This window comes from Pezoporus occidentalis, unplaced genomic scaffold, assembly GCF_034315485.1.
Source record: "Pezoporus occidentalis ecotype Australia unplaced genomic scaffold, CSIRO_AGI_Poc_V1 ctg45, whole genome shotgun sequence".
Classification (NCBI taxonomy): domain Eukaryota; kingdom Metazoa; phylum Chordata; class Aves; order Psittaciformes; family Psittacidae; genus Pezoporus; species Pezoporus occidentalis.
The window spans coordinates 3,436,549-3,459,255 of record NW_026915780.1 but is presented as its reverse complement, the minus strand read 5'-3'; the positions used below and the strand labels follow the sequence as shown (position 1 = coordinate 3,459,255).

Sequence of the window (22,707 nt, the reverse complement as noted above, 5' to 3'; positions counted from 1 at the left end):
GTGGGTGTTGAGCAGTCAATAGCTCTCAGGTATTAGATACTAGGCAGAAGCTCTTCCCTGTGAGGGTGCTGAGGCGCTGGCACAGGGTGCCCAGAGAAGCTGTGGCTGCCCCATCCCTGGCAGTGTTCAAGGCCAGGTTGGACACAGGGGCTTGGAGCAAGCTGCTCTAGTGGAAGGTGTCCCTGCCTGTGGCAGGGGTTGGAGTTGGATGAGCTTTAAGGTCCCTTCCAACACAAACCAGGCTGGGATTCTGTCTGCGCTGTCCTGCACTGTCTGGTGGGATCCCAAGAGGTCACCATCATTATTTGCTGTTTGAATTTCTGGAGCCATTGTCCTCTCAGTTATCCTAAAATCTTTGATTTTATGCATCTTTGATGTATTAAGATTTCAATGGCAGCATTTGCAATACGAGTAAGTTATAAATATGTGGGGTTTATGTGTTGGTTTGAAAGCTCTCTCACATCTAATGGAAAGCTCTATAGATAACAACCCTACCCAGACTTCATGTGCGCAGCCTTTGGGGCCAGCTTGTTTGTCTCGCAGTGTAAGAGCAGAGGATCCATCAGGAAGGAATGGTATGGATGCTTAAGGTTGTGTTATTTGTATAAAATATCTGATGTGAAGAAACAAGATCACAAAGTAATTCTTTGTGGGTCAACAGTTCAATGTTGTTCATCATTAGAACTTCCTCTAATTTGCTGCTCTAGTCAGTAACAAATGTACATGAATATGAGATAAGAAGGTTCATTTTGAAGGGATGTTGTGCTTTCTGACAGATGGCTGGAAGCTAATGGGGCAGCCAGAGCATGGAAATGGTGTGCTACATATAAATTCATTACTTGCTTTTCAATGCATGCTTAAAGTCAAGACTTAAACAGCCAAAGATATTAATTTACTTGAAATAAGCAGGATGTGAATAACAGAAGTTAGTCTTTGGCTTGCACTTGTATGAAGGGGACAAAAGCCAAGCAGTAAGATGTGATTTACCTGTTACCATGGCCGCGATGGTGAGCATTTCATCAACACACTCAAATTCACACGAAGCCAGAATTGACTTGGACAGCTGTGGATCCAGAGGAAATTCCGACATAATAATTCCAAATTCAGAGAGGTTTCCATCATTATCCAGGGCTGCAAGATAATCGAGGTCTTCCAGAGCCTGCATCAGGCTTTCAGGAGCTGATGAAAAGGAAAGATCATTTAAATCCTTGAGAACGACTGCATATGAATGAGGGGCCGAATTCTCATTGCAGTTTTTCAGCTGTGTAATTCCTGTGTGAAAATGATAAAGTCAGCTTCTATCATTTGACAATGAGCGAGATGAAAAGTAATAAATGAGATGAATGGGATGGGAATGTTTTGGAGGAAGAAAATAAGGGGTAACAATTACAGGGCTGCAAACAACTTTGTTGGTCTTCTTTGTGTCAGAGCAGGTTCTGTCTGAAGTCAGACACAGCATTGGATACTTGCACCCCATGTCAAAACCTCCTCCCACTATTGGCATTCTCCAGGTATTTCTGTGTGTGCATGTTCGTTCTGTTTAAAGAGGGGTGGTCGCATTTGAGGGGGGCTGAGGGATACACAACAGCTCTAGGAAAGAGGATTATATCCAGAAGACAGCCATTTGCAGCACTTGTAGCTGTCTCATTGTTCTTGCAGGTGTCTGGAGTTCACTTGGTTGCCTTTTTGTAGTTATTATTGGTTTACAGAGTTTCTCATGATATCAGAAAAGAATGGGGACATAGTAAAAGACAATCTCTCCCCAGCAAGTGGCTGTACTTTCTCACTGCATAAAATTCAATGTTCCATTTTCCCTTATTATAGGTTATAACTTTCTTACAAGATCCATAGGTAGAAGTGAGAACAGTGAGGCAGAAAAAACACTGAGTGAATACAGGAAAATAATTAGGTAGGCTGAGAGACTAATTTGGGTAAAAAGTAGGAAATAAATGAATTTGGGCCACACAATGTGCAAGGAGCATGAGTAAGAGACACTGAACAGAGGCAAACATAAAGGAAATCATGAGTTAAAGATGGGCGTCTGAGCAGTGAAAGCAGAGGAGAATGAAGACTGAAGTGATGAGGTTTGTATCTTAGATGTTAGATAAACCCAAGTAGAGGCCTGCCAGGAGTATTGAGTAGGGAGATCTTCTGCACACGTTGAACACTGAGCTTTCAGGATAAAGTGGTCCACGTGTGCTTTCTCTAAAGACTGCTGGAGTACCAGCAATGAATTCAGTTAATTGTGCAATTGATTCAGTTTTGATCAATGGTATATTTAGTTTATTCTATGAGTCCATAAGTCATAGTATTTTTTTCCTCTTTCACGGATGAGGGTGAATGAAATCAACAAGATTTGAAGAAAATGGCTTATACACACAGACATGAATACGTGTTTTTAATCAGCCACCATTGCATCTCATCAGATGTTTCTCAGTATGCCAAAAGGTGGCATTTGTAATAGCTCTTCTGAATCTCTCAACTGGATGGGAGTAAATAACAGAGGAGTTTGACACTCTTCTTTCTCATTAAGCATCTTCCTGAATTTCTCCTTTACCACCTTTTTCCCACTGCTTCGTGCTTTGCTGCATCTGAAGCAGTTGCAGACAGAATCAGCTTATTGTATCCCCTAGCCCTTTACTGTTAATGACTGCTTTTTCTTTTGGTAAATGGTGCCAGAAGAATGTGAAGCCTTATTCTATGATTTTTCTTCAGATTTTGAAAGGAATTAATTGACGTGTTTTCTCAGCCACACTTTGTTCTACTGAAAGAACATTCCTTCACAACTGCATGATAAGAAAACATGTCTGAAAGGACAGGATTAAGCGAATCAGTACTTAAAATGAGAACTTGAGCAGGTCTGCATGAAATATGTTGTTGATGGAAGTAGGTCCCTTTGGCAAAACAAGCATAGAAGAGCTTTATGTACAACCATGGTAGCTGCAGGCCTGGGACTACAGAGGGTGAACCTGAAAGCTGAGTAGAAGTTGTCAAGCCTACACTCTTGGAAGTGTAGCTACAGCATGGAAGACATTGATTGAAGCTTGGGAACTCTTGAAGTGTGAAGGCTCTTTCCTCCCAGCTCTTTCTAAAGGTAGATTTCTATGCCAGTTCTCATTGTAATGGTCAATATTTTCAAGGGGTGCCAGCTCATTTAAATTCATAACTGCTCTCCTATCACTGCAGCAACTTTCTCCTTATTCCAGTTTCAGGAACTGTTGGATATTTTCTCTTAACAAGTTAAATTCTAGTATTGAAATTGGTAGCAAAAATTCCACTACAGCGGGACTTGGCTTCATCCCCAGCCTGTCATACCCAGCACTGGGGATACTACTGACGGCACTGGCAATCTTACAGGCTTCTGTGGGCTGCTTCAATTTGCATATTACTGTCCAAAAAGTCTAATAACAAAAAATCAAACCACAGCCACAGCTATCCCCCCAGGCAGGGTGCGTGTTTGTTCTTGTATCTTCGTTAGCGTAGGGCTAGGAAGAAGTTCTTGCTTGAGCTAATTATGAAAGGGAGCCTCTCTTTGGCAGGCTACTCCAGCATCATGAAGATGAAAAGCAAATCAAGCCTGTAAGGAGCTGGTAGGTCACATTTAACCATAACGCCATGCTTCAGGCACTCTGCCTTCCTGCAAGAAAGTCTTGAGTTTGGGTTTTTCCTTTGTTGGCAGTGAACTGGCAGTCTGTTGCCATCACTCTGTAATCGACTACTTATAATGAAATCAATACAAAAGTAAATGGGAAGCAAGGAAGGACCTGCTGGTTTTAACCCTTTTCACAGACTCCCAGCCTGGTTTGGGTTGGAAGGAACCTTAAGTCTCACCCAGTTCCAGCCCCTGCCACGGGCAGGGACACCTTCCACTAGAGCAGCTTGCTCCAAGCCCCTGTGTCCAACCTGGCCTTGACCACTGCCAGGGATGGGGCAGCCACAGCTTCTCTGGGCACCCTGTGCCAGCGCCTCAGCACCCTCCCAGGGAAGAGCTTCTGCCTAAGAGCTCATCTCAGTCTCCCCATAAAGCCATTCCCCTTGGCCTGTCCCTGCAGGCCCTTGTACTAATGTGAAGGGAAAAGATAGTTTGTTAATTCTCCTTATATGAGCTTCTCCAGAGCTTCTCCAGTGTGTAAATCTATTAGTGTTGTGACTTCACTTGATTTTGAAACACTTCCTATTAGTTTTCAGCTAAATTCTCGCAGGAGTCTGTAAATTCCTGTTACAACTGTGGATCTGCTTCATTTCTTTATTAGAGTTTATATCTCTGCCTGCACAGCATGCGGGGTTTTTGTCTAGAGAGAACGTTACCATGCACACGAGGTTTAGTGGGATAAAAGATGGGCCCTTGCCAAAACTAAGGCATCTGAGAAGAAAATGCTGAGGGAGTTTAAAGGAATTAAAAGTAACAGCTGATGAAGAATAAGAGTCAGTGACAGGAAATGCGTATCGGTGAGTGAAAATACAGGGAGATTAAGAACAGTCATTCAGACATAGAGTAATTACTAGGAAATCATGGGAAGCTAATTTCCAGAAACCAACAGAGTGGTTTGTGCTAGAACTCACAAAATAGATGGTTATATGGCAGCCAATTTCAGTCCCCTGATAGCATCAGTAATTTGCGTGTTTATGCCCTAGAGTTGGTTGCCTTGAGATTTATAAGCACAAATTACTTCCCTAGTTTGCTGTGAGTGTTATAAAGAAAAGGAAAAGAAGACTCCTGGTGTTTTATTGTGGTAGAAAGGACAAGATAGTAAAGCAAGATTAGAGCAGGTGAAGGAGCAGTAACAAAGAAATAGAGCTTTCAAGTATGGGTCTGTGTTTTTGAGGGACTAGGTCAATAAAAAGGCATTGTAAGAGCAGCAAGCGCTCATTTGAGAGTTCTTTATGGAATCGTTCCTATTTAAATCAAAACTGTGATAAAACAAAAGTAGTGCAAATATTTAGGTGGGAAAAGCTCTTCTTCAAATAACAGAAACCTGTATTCTCCTATAATGATTTCTAGCAAGCATCATCATTTTCAGGTGTCCTTGCCAACGCCAGCTACTGCTGCCATAGAGGGCTTTGCGAATTGACTGCTGCTTTCATGGGAGCAGAGTTAAAACCAAGCTTTGAAGATGCATCCTATGCTTTCAACAAGAAACTGTCACATCCCTGGGAGTTTAAAAGGTATCTTCTTATCTGATATTTCCTTTCCCTTGCCTGTGTTCTTTGGCTGGTTAAGACTGGGCTGCTCTGGACTTGTTTCAGGGAACCCAACCAGTTTCTATATACACATCCTACTCTTGGTCATTCTGCGGCTTACTAAAGCAAATATGTAACTAAATATTAGGGCTCAAATCGTTTATCTGAAAGTTTCAAGCTGATTTAAAATGATACTCTTCATTTCACAGTTCCTTGTAACTTTGACATGACAACTATGTTTCTGCAGGTAGCTGTGCCTTTAGTCTTTCCAGTATCACATCCTACATGGCTGAAATTGAAGTGCTTAAGGTGTCATAAAATAAATACAGAAGTATTATTCTTGGTGCATAAGGAACCAAGGGATTCAGTGACTTTGCCCAAAGTTCTGTAATACGTGAATATTGGAGACAGGGATTGGAGATCATGAGCATGAGCTGGCTTCAGTGTGCGCTCGCAGCCCGGAAAGCAACCATATCCTGGGCTGCATCAAAAGGAGCGTGACCAGCAGGTCCAAGGAGGTGATCCTGCCCCTCTGCTCTGCTCCTGTGAGACCTCACCTGGAGCATTGTGTGCAGTTCTGGTGTCCTCAACATAAAAAGGACATGGAACTGTTGGAACAAGTCCAGAGGAGGCCACGAGGATGATCAGGGACTGGAGCACCTCCTGTATGAAGACAGGCTGAGGAAGTTAGGGCTGTTCAGCCTGGAGAAGAGAAGGCTGCGTGGAGACCTCAAGCAGCCTTCCAGTATCTGAAGGGGGCCTATAGGGATGCTGGGGAGGGACTCTTCATTAGGGACTGTAGCGACAGGACAAGGGGTAACGGGTTAAAACTGAAACAGGGGAAGTTTAGATTGGATATAAGGAGGAAATTCTTTCCTGTTAGGGTGGTGAGGCACTGGAATGGGTTGCCCAAGGAAGTTGTGAATGCTCCATCCCTGGCGGTGTTCAAGGCCAGGTTGGACAGAGCCTTGGGTGCCATGGTTTAGTGTGAGGTGTCCCTGCCCATGGCAGGTGGGGTTGGAACTAGGTGATCTTAAGGTCCTTTCCAACCCTAACTATTCTATGATTCTATGATCATGAATTCCATGTTTTTTAATAATCCATTCAACCACTGCATTGTGCTATACATAGGTCTATAGGTCCTGTGTTCTGGTCTCCTACCTTATGAAAATGTTGAGTTTGTAAAATACCTTCTCTTTGATGGATCTTTGCTTTCCAGAGAAATAACTGTTATAAAGTTCAAGCTGACATGAATGTCAGGTGAAAGGATGTTGTCTTTAAAGAGCTGATTCACTGCCTGGCAAACCACAGGTTTTTCCAGCTTCTGTTAGGCTTAACAGCTTGAGGAACTGCCAAAGTAAGGGGAATGGCTTATTCTGTTACTGTGTTTTAACACTGCTGCTTGGATAGCAAACTGAAGATATGGCGAAATTGAGTGCCAAAGGTTTTCATTCTGCAAGGACCAGCTTCTGTGCGCCGATTTCATCTCGATTCTCCTTTCCCCCCCTATATCTTCTGAGGTAGGGTTTTTAGGAGTCTGTCATGCTCTGAAGCCACCAATTCTATAACCATTCTTTGACATTATCGTTGATCATTAAAAATTACTTTTCTTTGCAGTCTTTACATTCATCATAGAATCACAGAATGGGTTGTGGTGTTGGAATGGAGTTGGAAGCTCATCCAGTTCCAACTGCTGCCATAGGCAGGGACACCTTCCACTAGAGCAGCTTGCTCCAAGCCCCTGTGTCCAACCTGGCCTTGACATTTAAAGATTATTATAAAATAGCATAAAAGATATTTTTAATCAGTTTGGTTTCTTTTATTGCTCTTTGTAAATGACTTGAGAGTCCAGCTTTAACAGCACTGGGCTACCCCTTCTCAGTTTAGGGATGCCCTTTATGGTACCAGTGCCCTGTTCTAACCAATTGGCTATGTTGAGTGTGGTATGTGCTCAGCTACTGCGCTATACATACTGCCCTGATTCCCATTCCTGATGCCCCTCGTCGCATGGATATGGGACTGCTGCTAAAGGGCAGGGTGTCCAGCCTATAGTTTGCTTCCTGAGGGATATTTGCTGTCTATTTCTTATCTTATTCAATTCCTTTTATGCTTTTCCACTAATTTGTGCAGTACAGACTATGAAGTACGTGGCCATGTCCATGCTATTAAAGAGCCTTTCATTGGGAGATACATAATACAATTTAATGCACTAAATTGAGAAATTAAAACATCACAGAATCAACAAGTGAACTTAAGATACTAAATCTGCCTTGATCTCTGGTGAGCAGATCTTACACAGCACGTTTTCTGTCTTTGACAGTCTGTTTCTAATGAACAAATACACAAATGACTTTTGTTGCTGAAACCATTTGAAGTTATACCTGTTTGTACAACTGTTATTATTATGGATATTGTTCTCAGTGGCGTTATAATAGCATAGCTCTCAAATGTCACGGTACCCATGACCATCCACTGATTGTTTAAGCTGAAAATTGTGTAAGATAAATCTGCACAAATGCAGAAGCTGCAAACTGCCTTCACCTTGATTTCTTACAGAATTTTTCCGTGGCTTCATCCTTGTACTGATTTTCATAGTTTAAATAAGGACTTTTCCAGTGATTTACAAAACCACACAATGTTGCTGCCATCCAGGGGAAAGGAGCTCTTTTGTCCCATTATACCACGCAGTAAAGACGTGGCTGATTAACTGATAAAAACTTAACCACATCCTGAGGGCAGTGGCACAGGAATTCGAATGATGCTCTTCAGAACTGCAGAGCCAAATACGTTTCCTATGGCTCATGGATTCTGAAAAGGGGAACAGGGCTGCTGCATTTACTCATCTCGATGATAGCGTGAATTAAACACAGCAGCTGTAAGCCTGACACGTCTGTTGCTTTCATAATGCTGTAGTGAGTCAGAGTTAACCCAGGCTTTTGTTTTTCCTCAAAGAGCATCAGGAAAAACCCCTCATGGACATTGTTGCTGAGCAGAAAGAAAATGTTTTACTGATGTGAGTTTTGTTTCTTTACTTATCTGCTGTGTGTTCGCTCCTTCATGTGCAGGGAACGGACCGTGAAGTACATTTCTCTTTGGATTCTTGCTATGAATTTCAGTGTACTTCAGGTATGTTTGCTCGCTTGTGCATGGCCATATGTGACTCTGTCATCTCAGTGAAGACAGTATTTTGCTTAGGAGAAATTCAACTTGGGTTAAAAGAAAACCCCAAATTCTCCACCTGTTTCAATGCAAAGAGAACTTGAGAATGTTTGCTGAGCAGAAACGGTGCACAGAGTCATCGAAACCAGGCTGAAGGGACCTCAAGGATCATCTGGTCCAACCTATCTAGGCAAAGCAGGACCTACACTAGATACCCCAGCACCTTGTTCAGCCAGATCTTAACACTGTCCAATCATTGGTTGTTCTCATTGTGAGGAATTTTCCTCTTGTGTCCAGTTGGAATCTCCCCAGGAGTAACTTGTGCCCATCACCCCTCATCTTTTCCATGGGACTCTCTGTGTAAAGGGAGCCTCATCTTCTTTGTGGCCACACTTTAAATACTGGGTTACCAAGCATAGGAAAGCCTGTGGGATGTGTGGCACGTGGGGCAGGTTGCAACGCGTTTACACCCTCTACTCATAGGGAAATGAAGTCCAAGGAGGCAAAGAGATACGGAATAGGCAAGCCCAGGACAAGCTGTGCTGGTGAGAAACAGAAAGGATAATTTGTGGTGTTTTATTATCTGTATGCTCTGAACAGCACTTGGTGTTAGGCCAGGTCAAACCAGAGCACACAGAAAGCCTTGTTTGCTTGTTTGTGGGGTTTTTTTTCTCGTCCAGCTGATCTTGTGCCATGTTTGGTTGAGAGTGGGCAAATTGGCTTTGTATACCTTGGTGGTAAATGTAAGAACTGTTCTGCCCAAGAGTTTTCTTAGGGTCAGAAAAGCCACCGTGCTTGTTTTGTGAGCTCGGTTGCTCATCTATTTCAGTTAGGTCTGTATACCATCTCGGAGACCCTTCCTCAGCCTTTTTCATCAGGTTAAAGGAGGCTTGTGCAATTAAGCTGACTGCAGCAAAGATAATGAAGCCTTTTGGAAAGCTGAAATCTCTTGCTTGAGAGAGGATGCTTTCCTCCTCTGAAAGCTCTTCTCTTTGCCTCCTCTGCAATACTCCTGCAGTACACGATTCAGAAAGGTGTAACATCTATTTGACCTTACAACTAGCAAAGAAAAACTTCAGGGCTACCCTTCAACTGGGTACCAGAGCTGGGCAGCAGGGGCTTCATGGTGTGACTTTAGGGTCAGTCTCTGCCTCTGCTGGAGGATGTTGTGCTTTAGCCCCTGGAGACCAGTGCACCACTGAGTGTGTGCAGCAGGTTGGGTCTATCTCAGCACAGAATGAGAAAACCTGGGCTTTCCCTGGCTGAGATCCTTGGGCCAGAGCTCTCGGGAGGTTGAAGAGTCCAAAAGGAGGTTTTATGTGCTTGAAAGCTTGAAATGTGTTTTGAGTTCTGTAAGTTGGCCTAGTACAATAACTAACTCCCCTTATGCATTCACTTACTTCAGCATTCCTGTTTCTTTCAAACCTGTTTCACACCAGGTACTTCAAACTGTGTATTCTGATAGTGTGAGCTTTATGGTCATCTCTGGAGAACTGGGGTAGGGATAGAGCTTAAGTGTTAGTAGGAAAGAAGTTGCCTGCTTGGAAGTGGAAAAAGGAAGTCCCAAGGCAAGGAAAGCCCATATGTGATCTCTCCTGGGATAAAGGAAGAGTTGTACTAGACACTTTCAAATGTTTAATGGTGTGGGGCCTTAAGACGGGGAGAAGAGCAGGAAACTGGGTACTTTCTCATCTCCTTTCTGTGGACCCCCTACAGTGTTTGTGGGACTTTTTGTTCAAGCACTTTGTCTAACTTTCCTCACATTGTTTCAATAATTCCTCACACTTTACAGTACCCTGACCTTACACTTTTGATTTGGTTAGCAAAAACTTTCTCATATCTGATGTCCATCCAAGTAAAGCCGGTGCTTTCATATGTCTTTACAGTTTTGTCCGTGTCAGCAAGATGCTTTCTTCAGCTGCATTATCTCAAAAATACAGAGAGAATTCCTACATCTGTGAAATCCTCAAGTGCCTCTAACATTTCATTCTCTCTGAATGCCAACTGCCTCCATTGTGCCTTTAAACTTAAAGTTAAAACTTAAACAGGGGAAGTTTAGATAGGATATAAGGAGGAAATTCTTTCTTGTTAGGGTGGTGAGGCACTGGAATGGGTTGCCCAGGGAAGCTGTGAATGCTCCACCCCTGGTGGTGTTCAAGGCCAGGTTGGATGAAGCCTTGGGTGCCATGGTTTAGTGTGAGGTGTCCCTGCCCATGGCAGGGGCATTGGAACTGGATGATCTTAAGGTCCTTTCCAACCCGAACTATTCTATGCTTCTAAATCCAAAACCACCACATGCTTTTCCTAATGTAACTTCACTAATTCGTTCTAAAGAACAACTTTCTTTATCCAATCAAAGCACTGCATCTTAAAATATATTTTCTTTCATTTAGTAGCACACTTTATGCATTTGAGTGGAAGCCAACTGTATTCCACAACCATTTTCCATGAAGGTTTCCGAAATTCAATACAGGAGGTGACACTCACAAGGCCCATTTACTCTGATCCTCATCATCATGGATTAGTTACCACTAAGACCGGCAACGTATTTTCACATTTCTTTTGGGAATGTTTCTGCTAAACAGGCAGACAGGGAAAAGTGGAATAAATTCTACTTAAAAATTCCACTTACAATCTATCACAACAGCAGGGATTAAACTCTTTATCAGGAATTGCAGTGCACAACATGTCGAAGACAAGCGATCATTCTAATTTCGTGTATGTAGATGAGGAAAGGAAGGATAATATAAGGATTATTCCTATTTGCACTGGAAAATCATCATAAATGAAGGCAGCAATAGGTCACATGAAACCAGTGAAATCAGTGCTATTCCCTTCGCTTTAATGGGCTTCAAATCAACAGCAGGACTTGCTTAGGTTTTGTGGTAGGTCAGAACAGAGGAGAATACCTTACTATAGGAAAAGCCCTGAAATATTAACTCAGAAAAATGAAGAAAATAAGCAACCACTTTCTTCACATTCTCCTCTCAAAATTCAACATATTATTCTCTGTCTAACATTGAAAGTTTATTCGGGTTTATGTTACGAGCAATATTGTCCCTAAGTAACAGCTTATTGTCAGTATGAGGTGGGAGATGCTGGAGGATAAGAAGAAAGCTGATTTCCTCCAAGTGTATCTCCTAGGTAACAGCAGTAGTTTGTTTGTGTTGTCAACTTTTGATTAAAGGAATGTATTTTCTTAGATATCTGTATGAGGCTTTGTACAACGGGGCACAAATTTTCTTTATTGGTCCAAAGAAAATAATATCAAAACCCCGATGAGAAGATACTTGGAATATTGATTTTCTTAAATTTGAGGTTTTTTTTATTCCAATTCCGTTCAGATACTTTATGGCCTTTTCCTGAGCAAACAGTTCATACACCCTGCCATTTTTCTAAGTGCAACTGTGGTACTGTGTACTGTTCTAGCAGGTAAGTGGTAAAAGCAGTGGCAATGTTGCTACAAGTCCTTCAGTAAGGAACAGTAATGGGAATTACAAGAAAAAATTAATCTTTAACTGCAAAAGTAATAATAAAACCATGGAAAATTGGTGCAACATCATTACCTGGCCTGCTTATGAAGTCACAGTGTCCAAAGCCTGCTATATCCATCCTCTTGAGGAAGAGCACCGTGCTCCTTAGGTTTGATTCCTGTATTTTGGCCGGTAGATGCGGTTTCATTTCTTTGTATGTAAATTCTTCAGGGTACAAGCAGAAGATTTTTCCTGGAAAAGATTTCAGGAAAATCACCTTATTTTATTTTTTTTTTTTTGCTTTGCATTGATTCTATGAATAGTTTGAGCTAATGGATGTAAATTTTGAGCTAATAATTCTACCTGATGAAGACATGCCCAGAATTTGTTTATGCATCTCTGCTTGACTTTTGCTGATAGGCTGCGTTATAACAGAGTCTGCTCTGATTCTAGGATTGTACACCTTTAAATGAAAGAGATATCAAGCATCAGATAAATAAGCGAAGACTACAAAAATAAGAATGGTCTGTACTGAATTTTTGTTTAAGTCATTTTACAGAAAGCATAGTAACAGGTTCATTTCTTTTTATACTGCCTATGTCACCTGCTTGGAAATGAGAGCAATCAGCACTTTGATCAATCGATAGACACTTAAGTTTTCGATAACTCTGTAAGTAGACTCAAAGGTAAATGTGTTTTTCTGAAGAAATGTACCTTACCAGAGCACAAAATGTATAGCATCAAAAAAGATAATATATTTCTTCCATATTCTGATAACATTTTGTTCCATTACTCCAGATTTTTGTCTCAATACTGAAATCTGTCACTTCAGTGCAGGAGACGAGGACTGTATCAAAGATGTACAATGCCCCATTTTATTCTTGTTAATTGTACTTTATTGTAATTAAGCTGAGGAGCTGATTCAGTCATCGTTCTGACCACCATGATGTTCATAAGTGAGACATTAGAACTGGTTGCCCAGAGAAGCTGTGGCTGCCCCATCCCTGGCAGTGTTCAAGGCCAGGTTGGACACAGGGGCTTGGAGCAAGCTGCTCTAGTGGAAGGTGTCCCTGCCTGTGGCAGGGGTTGGAACTGGATGAGCTTTAAGGTCCCTTCCAACCCAAAATATTCTATGATTCTGGATAGAAATATAACTTCTGGATAAGGCATCTGGTTATGCCATCTGAATCAACTTTGTCTACTTTAATCAGGGTTTTAATAAATAAGATAAAATGTGTTTCAGGGGACAAATTTGTTTTCCTACAGATAAATTTATGATAAATCCCAGCTGCAAGAGTTATGTAGGATTTTGTTCTGCACAAAACTTTTCCTGGTCCCTCTGTGTTCAGCTGACTTCCACATCCATATAGATTGGATGTGAATTTGACCTGTTGAGGAATGAATGTGAGGGGACTACATTTCAGCTGTTAGGACCTAATTAATTTAATTGAATTAAAGTGTAAAAATTGCATAACTGATAGAGGTGATTTGGTTTGAAGTCCATCAGGACTGTCTTGAAACTGATTTATTCCTATTACTTCATATTTCTGATTCACAGGAGACTGGAAGCACTGAATTTTACTTTTGACTTCAGGTTACCATGGAAGTGAGATTCATTTCCATCACCCAGGATGACTGTCATTTCACAGGTAAGTGGAGTTATGCATGGTCTCATTGAAACCCTTGTAGTCTTTTGTTTGTATAAGACAAGTTTTTTTCCTTTAGTTGAATCCGAGTTAGTTTATAACCCCCATATGAGAACCTTTAATTTATCAGCGTTAGGCACTGATTTCTTGCAATGAAAATGGAAAGTACTGGTAGTTCCCAAGCCTTCTCCTGAACTTCTTTCAAGGCTGATCAGGATTAATGATCCCTGATCCAGAATTTTAGGAAGACTTAACTTATATTTTGGTGATTCCGTTCTGGATTAAATCATGAAACTTTGTTATATTGGTTCTTTTGCCCATTACTGGAATATTTATTTTGACTAGCAAAACACATAGGACAGTTACAAAGCCTGTAGTAGTGCAGCTTTCTGATTTAAGTAATGACTTGCTCCTACATAATTACTCATTCTTTAGGACATCAGTTTTGTATAAATGAAAGAAGCGAGAGAGCTTGTTTTTACAGCAGCAATAATCCTTCCTAGGATGGAGTAGGAAACAAGAACTGAGGACACACTTATAATACTTAAAATGAACTGTAAAAGATCAAGATCAATTGCAGTGTTTTGAGGTACTTGGATGGAAGGAGAACAAACAGCATTAAAAGGGAGTGGTTCCCTGTGTGAGCATCCCTTGATGTTAAATGAGCTGTGGCACTACACTGATTACTAAATTATTAAACAAAGGATGAAGTTAGTCTATTAAACCAGGTAGTCTGCCAAGAGATAGAGCAAAACGCAATTGGTTCTTGGCTATCTGTAAGATACTGTAGAGATAATGAGGACTGATTGGCCAAAATTAAGGTGAGGTATAGTTTGCAAATGAAATGTCATTGGTTTGGTGCCCAAATGAGTGACAGCTTCAGCTGGGAGGGTTAATTGGGGTTTAGAAACCTGAAATTTTTCTTTCTTACTGAATTTAGGAAGTAACTGTGATTTCTTGCTTGGTTTTTTTTTGTGTGTGTGAGATGCCCATTAAAGTGATTTCAATTTCGTTGACTTGAATGTTAAAAATGTGATAGAATCTGATTTATGAAAGAACAGAGACATATTTGGTCCTCTAGAAACCATTTGATTCTATCTATCAGCTGCACATTTCCCTTTCCCCCACCCTGAAACAAACATTATGCATAGTTCATCTTTGGCATACTGATTCTGGTTAACTCAACTAACCTTCCTTGTCCCCACACCGCCGTCGATGACAAAGGTTACATTTTTAATCCGAATCAGAGACTCTCCAAAGCTTGTGGTGAGCAGCACTTTCCTTCTGTACTTTTTGCAGGCTTTCTGCTTGTCTTGATGTGGTTTGGGAATTAGGTCTTGTTTTATGGGGTATAGAGGAACTGGGATGAGTTCTCCAAGGTCAGGGTTTAAATTGGACTGTTCCTGCCTGATCATTTGGTGAGCTTTTTCTATTTCCTGTAATCAGGAGAAAGATTCATTTTTAGTTTCCTCGTGAGTATGAAAAGCAAATCTCAGTATTTAATTTTAAAGCAACTCTTTTATTCTAAAATTAATTTTAACTATGTATCAAACTATAACATTTAAATCTTACCTGATTAATAATTAAAGGGAAAAAAGGAAGGGAAGAGAACTACGTATGAGAATTTACTGGCTGTATCCCCTAACCATAGACCAGGGAAAAGTTGAACTGTTTTATGAAATGTCTTTTTTCCTTCTGCAAGTTAAAACATAGTCTTCTCTAGCTTTAATCATATCCAAACCAACCTCCAGGTGAAGATAGATATGTTACAAACACAGTGCCAGAGTAGCAAGGCTGAGAAATGATGAAACAGGCACTAAACTTTACACCTATAGACATATAGGATGCATCCACATCAGTGATTTAGTGCCAAGGAGTTTGGTGCAAGTTTATATGCGTGTAGGGCTGATCAATGCTGTAGCAGTTAGTCAGGTGCCACACTGGTGTGCCCAAAGTGATTTATCTTCTGTACCTAACCAAAGTTAGGTACATGGGGTGCCCTGAGTGGCAGCTCTCTATATGTGCATAGTGCGCCCCAGTGAGGCAATGGGATTCATAGCAGTCTTCCAGTATCTGAAGGGGGCTATAGGGATGCTGGGGAGGGACTCTTCATTAGGGACTGTAGTGACAGGACAAGGGGTAACGGGTTAAAACTGAAACAGGGGAAGTTTAGATTGGATATAAGGAGGAAATTCTTTCCTGTGAGGGTGGTGAGGCACTGGAATGGGTTGCCCAGGGAGGTTGTGAATGCTCCATCCCTGGCAGTGTTCAAGCCCGACTTGGACAGAGCCTTGGGTACCATGGTTTAGTGTGAGGTGTCCCTGGCCATGGCAGGGGGGTTGGAACTGGATGATCTTAAGGTCCTTTCCAACCCTAACTATTCTATGATTCTATGTTCTTAGTTTATTCATATCTTTGTTCAGTTTAAAAGACAGCTGAGTGCTGGGGAACAGTGAGCCGTTAGCGGAATGAAACTTCAAATCACAGTTCAGCAGGAAGGCACGGGATGTGAACTGTGTGGTAACAGTTCATAATGACTGTTCTATTCTTTGTGAGAGAGAAAACTATGTAATCTCTTAACAAACAACAAGACAGGAATTATTATTTTAGTATTGTGGGGGATTTGCCCATCAGTTGAAGCAGAAATAAAACTTTCCTCCCAGTTCTTTGAAGTGGAAAGACTGTTTTCTCTCTAACATTACCCCTATTTTAAACAGGGGAACAGATACAGAAAATGTATTAGTTTATCAGCTGTAAAATTTGTGTCTATAAAGTTTACAATTGATTATTAACACTATTACAAGTGCTACATACCCACCCCCCTCTTTGCAATGAAAAACAATAGTATCTGGGTTGTTTATGGTAGTTTATCTTTGCTTGTGAAAAGTCATTATCTACTGGAGCTAAGGTGAATTTGTTGTTCTAAAGCAGGTTCAATAATACAAAGTGGAAGGCTGGAGATCACTATCAAGAGATAGATAATAATAGTGTTAAATTTATCATAATTTTAAGTCTTAAAATATATACTTGATGGGCAGATTGCTTTGACATCTATAAAGGACCTGATTGTGCAGTCCTGGCAGCAGTGAATTTAGAGTGTCAGTGCTGTCTTTAGGGGTTCAGGGATGCTCTTATTTAGAATAGTCAAGCCCATGCAGATTCCTGGATCATCTGCAGCACCTCCAAAGTGATATTTGCCTCCTGCTGTTGTGTACACAAATGGTTGGGAAGTTTGCAGCCATAAAGGAGAATACACACGGAAAATCCTTGTAGGCACGTGTAAGGTAAAAGCATTCCTGAGCAGAAGGACATTTGTACAAACTGGACCCGTGTCCCTTCCTGCAGAACAGGGATAACAAGAAGTGCCTTATGCCCAATGTCAGAATAGCTGCAATATATTAACTCCTGCATCTGTACCCTTGTCCCTGTATATTGACTTTGCTGCTTTTTTTATCACACAGGAGGTTGATGGTGTTTCCTTAAGGCTACAGAAAATCTGATAGTTCTTTGTATTAATGTATTCTGTACAGATAATACACTGTTATGTATACCATAACTTCTTTGTAGGAAAAACCTGAAATGATAAAACCTGCTGGCAGTGTCTGGTGTCTTCCATACTGGTATCAAATATTATAGATCCTATAAAAACACAGATGTAAATAATTTCCTGATTAAAATCGGACATATTGGAATTGGTTAATAACTTACTCGTTCACATGCCAGAAAGACGACAATGTCTCCCTTCTCTTTTGAGTGGTGTATCTCAAAGAGCAGTCTTAGTGCAGACAGGAAGGGGTCTTTCTGAATGCTGCAAGAGTAGACAACCTCTGCTTGGTGTTTGCTTTCCACTCTTATGAGGGGGATGCTGCCATAATATTGTTGCAGTTTGCTGGACATGTGAGGGGCAGTGAGTATTACCAGCCTTAGTTCTGGTCTTGATAGCAAGACATCTTTAAGGAGGGCAAGTAGCGCATCTGTTGCAACAGTTCTTTCATGCACATCATCCAAGATGATAACACCGTAATAGTTCAGAAGAGGCGTAGACATCATTTCCCTTTGTAGCATATCATCTGTACAGTATCTGTAACAAACAAACAGAAAACTCTGCAAAGTTGCTTGGAATATCCGGATGTGGCTGTAAGAAATTAACTCAGGATCTTGGAGACAGTTTGGTCCTTTCTGTTCAACAAGAAAGATTTGCTAAGAACAGAGAGTCTATTCTGTAGATGTTATCACAGTCTCAACTACGTGTTTAAATGTGAGCTACCTGGTCTAATGGAAGATGTCCCAGCCACTGGCAAGGGGTTAGAACTAGGTAAGCTTTAAGGTCCCTTCCAACCCAAATCATTCTCACACCGTAAGGCTCTCCTCACTTTATCCTTTTTATTCCCACTGATACTGAAAATGTTTTAATTCTAATATTTTTTGCTCTTGCTCAGCAGGATTTTGGATTCTTGAACCGGGTTGCGATGCGTGAGAGGATAGGATTTGTTTCCCTTTCATATCAGGAGCAGCTGCAAGAAGATGTGCTGCACGATGAGGTTTACAGAGTGGTTCGTAAAGGACACACAAAAGGAAGAGCAGTCGAACCTGAGCTTTCAGAAGTGGTGAGTATCCTCTTCTCCACTGGTAATCAGTGGCTGGTTTAGGACCTAGATCTTAGAGTTTGTGCCTGACATATTAAGGAAGCAGGGAAAATGAATCTCCTAACTTTCAGAGAAGCTAAAAATCTGAATCTCCCTCTGTTGCTGCTGTCACCTGCCTATATTTAATATATGAAGTGCATTTCTTATCTCTTAAAAATCCTCCTAAATGATTTTTTTTCCCCTTGTTACTGAATATACCCTTCTCTAGCTGTGATTTTTGGTTACTTTTAAATTCCAGCTTTACTTAGTGATAGATTATCCCATGTTCTCTTATGGCAATGAAGACTCCTGGAAAATAGAGAAAACACAAGTAGAATGATACGGGGGTTACTGAGGTGCTTAATGAAGATTTGCACAGATGATAGCCTTGCCCACTTAAATCTCTACTACAGTTTAGCACAGAATACATCCTTCAAGCCTTTTACAGCTTATGATTCATCACTAGATCTTCAGTATCTGCACTTTACAATATTAGACACAACTTTACAAAGCAATGTTGGGGGGTTATTTTGTTTTCATACTGTATGCAAAGATCTTTGGCAGCTGCAGCAGTGTTCCCCCATGATTGTTAGGTTGTCTGTCCCGACCACGTTAGTAGAGCAGTGCAATGAAGGGCTGGAGTGCTGTCAGCTGCAAACAACTCTAAGCTACAGGTTAGTTTGAATTAAAACCCAAGCACAAACCTCAGGATAGTTTCTGTTGTGCAGCAGCTTTCAAACGGGATGAAATACCCCACTTCATGGCCAACATTGACATCCATTTCATCAGCTACGCGCAGCGCCAGCCGCACCGCTGTCTGCTTGTGAACCTGGGTGCATACAACTACACCGTGTTGATAGCAGGCAGAGAGGCAGTACTCAGCACACCACTGAGGGATCTGGGAATAAATAAGAAAAGATATATCTGCTATTTGATGTGCTTAGCAGGGACTGTAATGCAAAAGAAGTAGACAGAACTAGAACAACCTGAGCTCCCATTGTGTGACTGCTGCACTTAACAGAAATGATCTGCCCTGTTACATGTCAAGACCTAGACTTTCTTCCGTAGTCAAGTGTTGGAGGTTCTCCTGGGAATTTCTTATTTCTCAGCTGGACTCAGATTAGTTTGAATATAGAGCAGAAGGGACAGAATTGGCCTCTGAGCAGCATCTAGCACTGGCAGTGTCATCCTTAAGCATCTGCTGATGGATCCAGCAATCTTAGTGCAGTTGTTATCGGGGGTTTCTCAGCTGGCTCAGCAGTAAATTTGCCTGTGCCATATCCTATTCAGGTGCTTGACATGAGAAACATGTCCTGGGAAGAAGAGGATTTTAAACTGACAAATGCCATAGGAAATATATGTAACTTCGGATTAATTACTCTCTAAGCAAAGACAGCTTAAACTGAGCTGCTCCAGAAATGCATAGAGTGGCTGTCTAACTTATATAGTTACAGTAGAAAATACACACTAGAAAATATGAATGTGTCAAGAGAAAGTAAAATTACATTATAAATATTATTGTAGTGAAAGCATTAGGTTTCAAATCCTTGACTTAATCAACATACATAACCTGAGTGCATGAGTCACATATCACTTATTCCTCTATAGCTACTTATGTTTCTAGAAATGTCTAAAACTCAGCCAGCAATGCGTTAAACTTGTTTAAGGATGATTTAAATGGCTGCCCTTTCTTAGCAAGGAGTTTAGTGTTACACAAAGTTTGTTTTGTATAAATTAAAGTCAATTACAAGGGGTGAAGACTTTGCACTCCAAAAAATATTCCCAGCACGAGATAGGTGTGTATCCATTTTATAGGAATGCAGAATTTCCAGTGAGATGGATGTCTCTGGTTCCATATGTAATCTCTAGCAGTGTCCAGCACAAAGTCTCTGGCAGATATGAGATGCCCTGCAGCAGTAGTTATCCTGCAGCTTTACCTGCAGGGAAGTTTTCTCCTGATCCCACTCATAAACAGTATTCCAACTTACAACGCTTGAGAATTCTCTGCTTACTATGGTAACAGACTTAGGTTCTTCTATATTATTACAGCAGAACTTGATAAGTCCTAGTGGCTGTTTGTGTGTTTAGGGTAAATTGAGATCTTGGCTTCAGTGATGTCTTTTAACCTGAGTTCTGTAAAGTGTGTATCCTCTGAAAAAGCATTTGCTCTTGGCTGTAGTGAGGGAAAGGCCATTACTTCTCCCTGCGAAGGAGCCATACTGGTTTCAGTCCTTCATTTCCTGAGGACTTTTTTCACCTTCTCTTATGACCTGCCTGCAAATCCACTGTATTTCTTTCCTGATTTAGCATTAATCAGAACCCAAACACACTTTCTAATTAAGAGTATGTATTGAATCCAAGACAGGCATTGCGGAGTTGATAATTTGCACTCGGGGTTCAGGGTGATGGTGGGCAAAAAAAGGATAAAATGGCAAGCTTACACTTAAGAAGTTTAGACATTAGGAAGAATCTCTTTACTATGAGGGTGGAAGGTATCTCTGCTTGTGGAAGGGGGTTGAACTAGATGATGTTTGGAGTCCCTTCCAATCCGAATCATTTATGATTCTATGACTTGTCATTGTTAAGGAGAAGGCAAGGAAATTCTCCAAACGAGCAAAATAGTGCCCAGCCAAATGTAGAAGGAAAGATTTATTTCAGGTTGCATTACTATTTTACCAGTGAGTCCTGAATATTTTACACTTAGCCTTGGCCTCTCTGAAGGAAACACAGCTGTAATTTCAGTCGAGAAGGATTTCAGCTGATACATTCTGTATTACACTTGAAAGCATGTGTTGGATAGGTTTTCAAGTTGAGATGTGATGTGGTACACCGAGCAAAAATGTACAGGGCACATACAGGTAGATGCAATAATGTTTTATACAGGATTTTTCTCAGGTTATGTGTGTATTTGGTTCTGAATTTTAAGCTGTAGTAGTTAGTGCATTTGGTCTTTAGTGTTCAGAAAAGGGTCGAGATTTGTAAGTTTAGTATTTAGTAATAAAGAAGTTGTAGTTTGAGATTTTTGTTGGTGGCTTATGACACTGTTTCGGACAATTCGAGCCTGAGAAATGTCATTCTTCACTGCTCAGCTTGCCCTTAAGCTCAGAAGACATCATCGACCAAATAAAAATGGTTTGCAAGGGAAAAATGTAGTCAGTGTCAACTGTTGGTGAGAATTTGCAGGATGTTATTTAAATACATGCTCTTATATTTTAAATCTGGTTTTGTCCACATTAATCTTTGTTCACCTTCTGTAGTTCACTTTCCCTCTCTGGCCTTAATACCTCAGATTACAACAAATGGCTGCACATCTGTTTCTACACTGAGATCTCCTGAAGTCAGTATGTACATACACGGTGGCTGAACTCTTAACTGGAGGTTCTTGTAGGGCAATACCATACTGTACTCAGCATAGCAATAGCCCACTTCTAACAGAAAGCAGATACTAGTAGAATATAAATCTAGATATTGATACAAGTAAAGGACAACAGCTGTGAATAGTGAATTCATGGCAAAAAGGTTTTGCTGTTTTCAAAATATGTAATGTCAGTGAAATAATAATAGTAAGTGTGCAACATTAAATGTTCTAGTAATAATTAAACGCACCCCCCCAGCCAAGTGTGTTGTACTGACCTGGGAGCTCTTGCCAGTCTTAGCATGTCCTGACACAATCACAACTTGATTATGAAGCAAACTTTCCAGAAAAGTCTGTTTCTCTTTCCATACTGGGAGTTCTTCTCTTTCTTTCAGGAGTTTATAATAACGGGAAGAGTAAGGCAAGCCATCAAAAGGATTAAGCTCAAAATCTTCTCCACATACTAGTATTTCCTCTTCATCACCATCGCTGCAGTCAAGCAATTCTGAGAAGCAGTGGATCTCTGGAGAAAGGCTTAAAACCTCCATTTTTCTTACATATATTATTCCCAGCAAAACCACATTAGTGATGGAAAGAGTCCTTTGTGCACTGATTGATCATTCAGCCCCCCTAAACCTGTTGAAATCCATTTCTGCTTGCTCTAGGATTAGTATTTCCCAGCTCTTCAGTTTTAAAGTTCAGTCCAGCTGCCTCCTTTGTGGTCTGTTTGTCACCCTTCAAGTGGTTCAATCACCAAAATGAGCCCCGAGGAAATAGATTTTAAACAATCATCCAAACTCTTAAAAATAGCAATGATTAAACTGAAAGATGTTAAAGAGAAGCTGAGCAGCTTTTGCACTCTAGCAGCACGTTCAAGCCAGCCCGTGAGCACTGGCCAGTGTGTTTGCTCTTGGCTGCTACTGCTCGGCCAGGCTGGAGAATAATTGGGAAAGAGCACGCTGAGCCTGACCTTTATCACTCCCGGCTGCTTGAATAGGAGGCTCTGGAGCGATTGTTGTGATTGCAGAGATGTTAACGTGGCCAGCTAATCCCAGCACAATGGCATTCACTCCTGGGTGCAGTGAAATCGGGAGGTGGCGGCTGCGTGAAAGCGTCCATCGGGAACAGCCGCTCTTTATCTGAAGTTCTTTGCGGTGCTTTAGAAAGACAGGGTGGTAAAGAGTCATTTTATATCCTCTATCAACTCTACTTGGAAATATTTTAACAGCTTCTGCTGCGATTAAAAACCTGAAATACACTTAATACAT

General features: G+C 41.1%; 1 protein-coding gene across 3 annotated transcripts in view; it reads right to left on the bottom strand.

The window, feature by feature from the left end:
* DHX32 (DEAH-box helicase 32 (putative)) overlaps window positions 1–22,707 on the bottom strand; it is a 27,503-nt gene extending 4,796 nt beyond the window's left edge. For 2 of the 3 annotated variants that reach the window (XM_062635192.1, XM_062635193.1), the window contains exons 1-7: window positions 21,718–22,707; window positions 18,789–18,982; window positions 17,168–17,540; window positions 14,650–14,895; window positions 12,177–12,276; window positions 11,907–12,065; window positions 988–1,179 (exon numbers count right to left, since the gene is read on the bottom strand). In XM_062635192.1, coding sequence (XP_062491176.1) covers window positions 988–1,179; window positions 11,907–12,065; window positions 12,177–12,276; window positions 14,650–14,895; window positions 17,168–17,540; window positions 18,789–18,982; window positions 21,718–21,987 — 1,534 coding nt within the window. In that variant the 5' untranslated portion in view covers window positions 21,988–22,707. The remainder of the gene's footprint in view (window positions 1–987; window positions 1,180–11,906; window positions 12,066–12,176; window positions 12,277–14,649; window positions 14,896–17,167; window positions 17,541–18,788; window positions 18,983–21,717) is intronic. The other variant, XM_062635194.1, reaches the window with a different exon arrangement.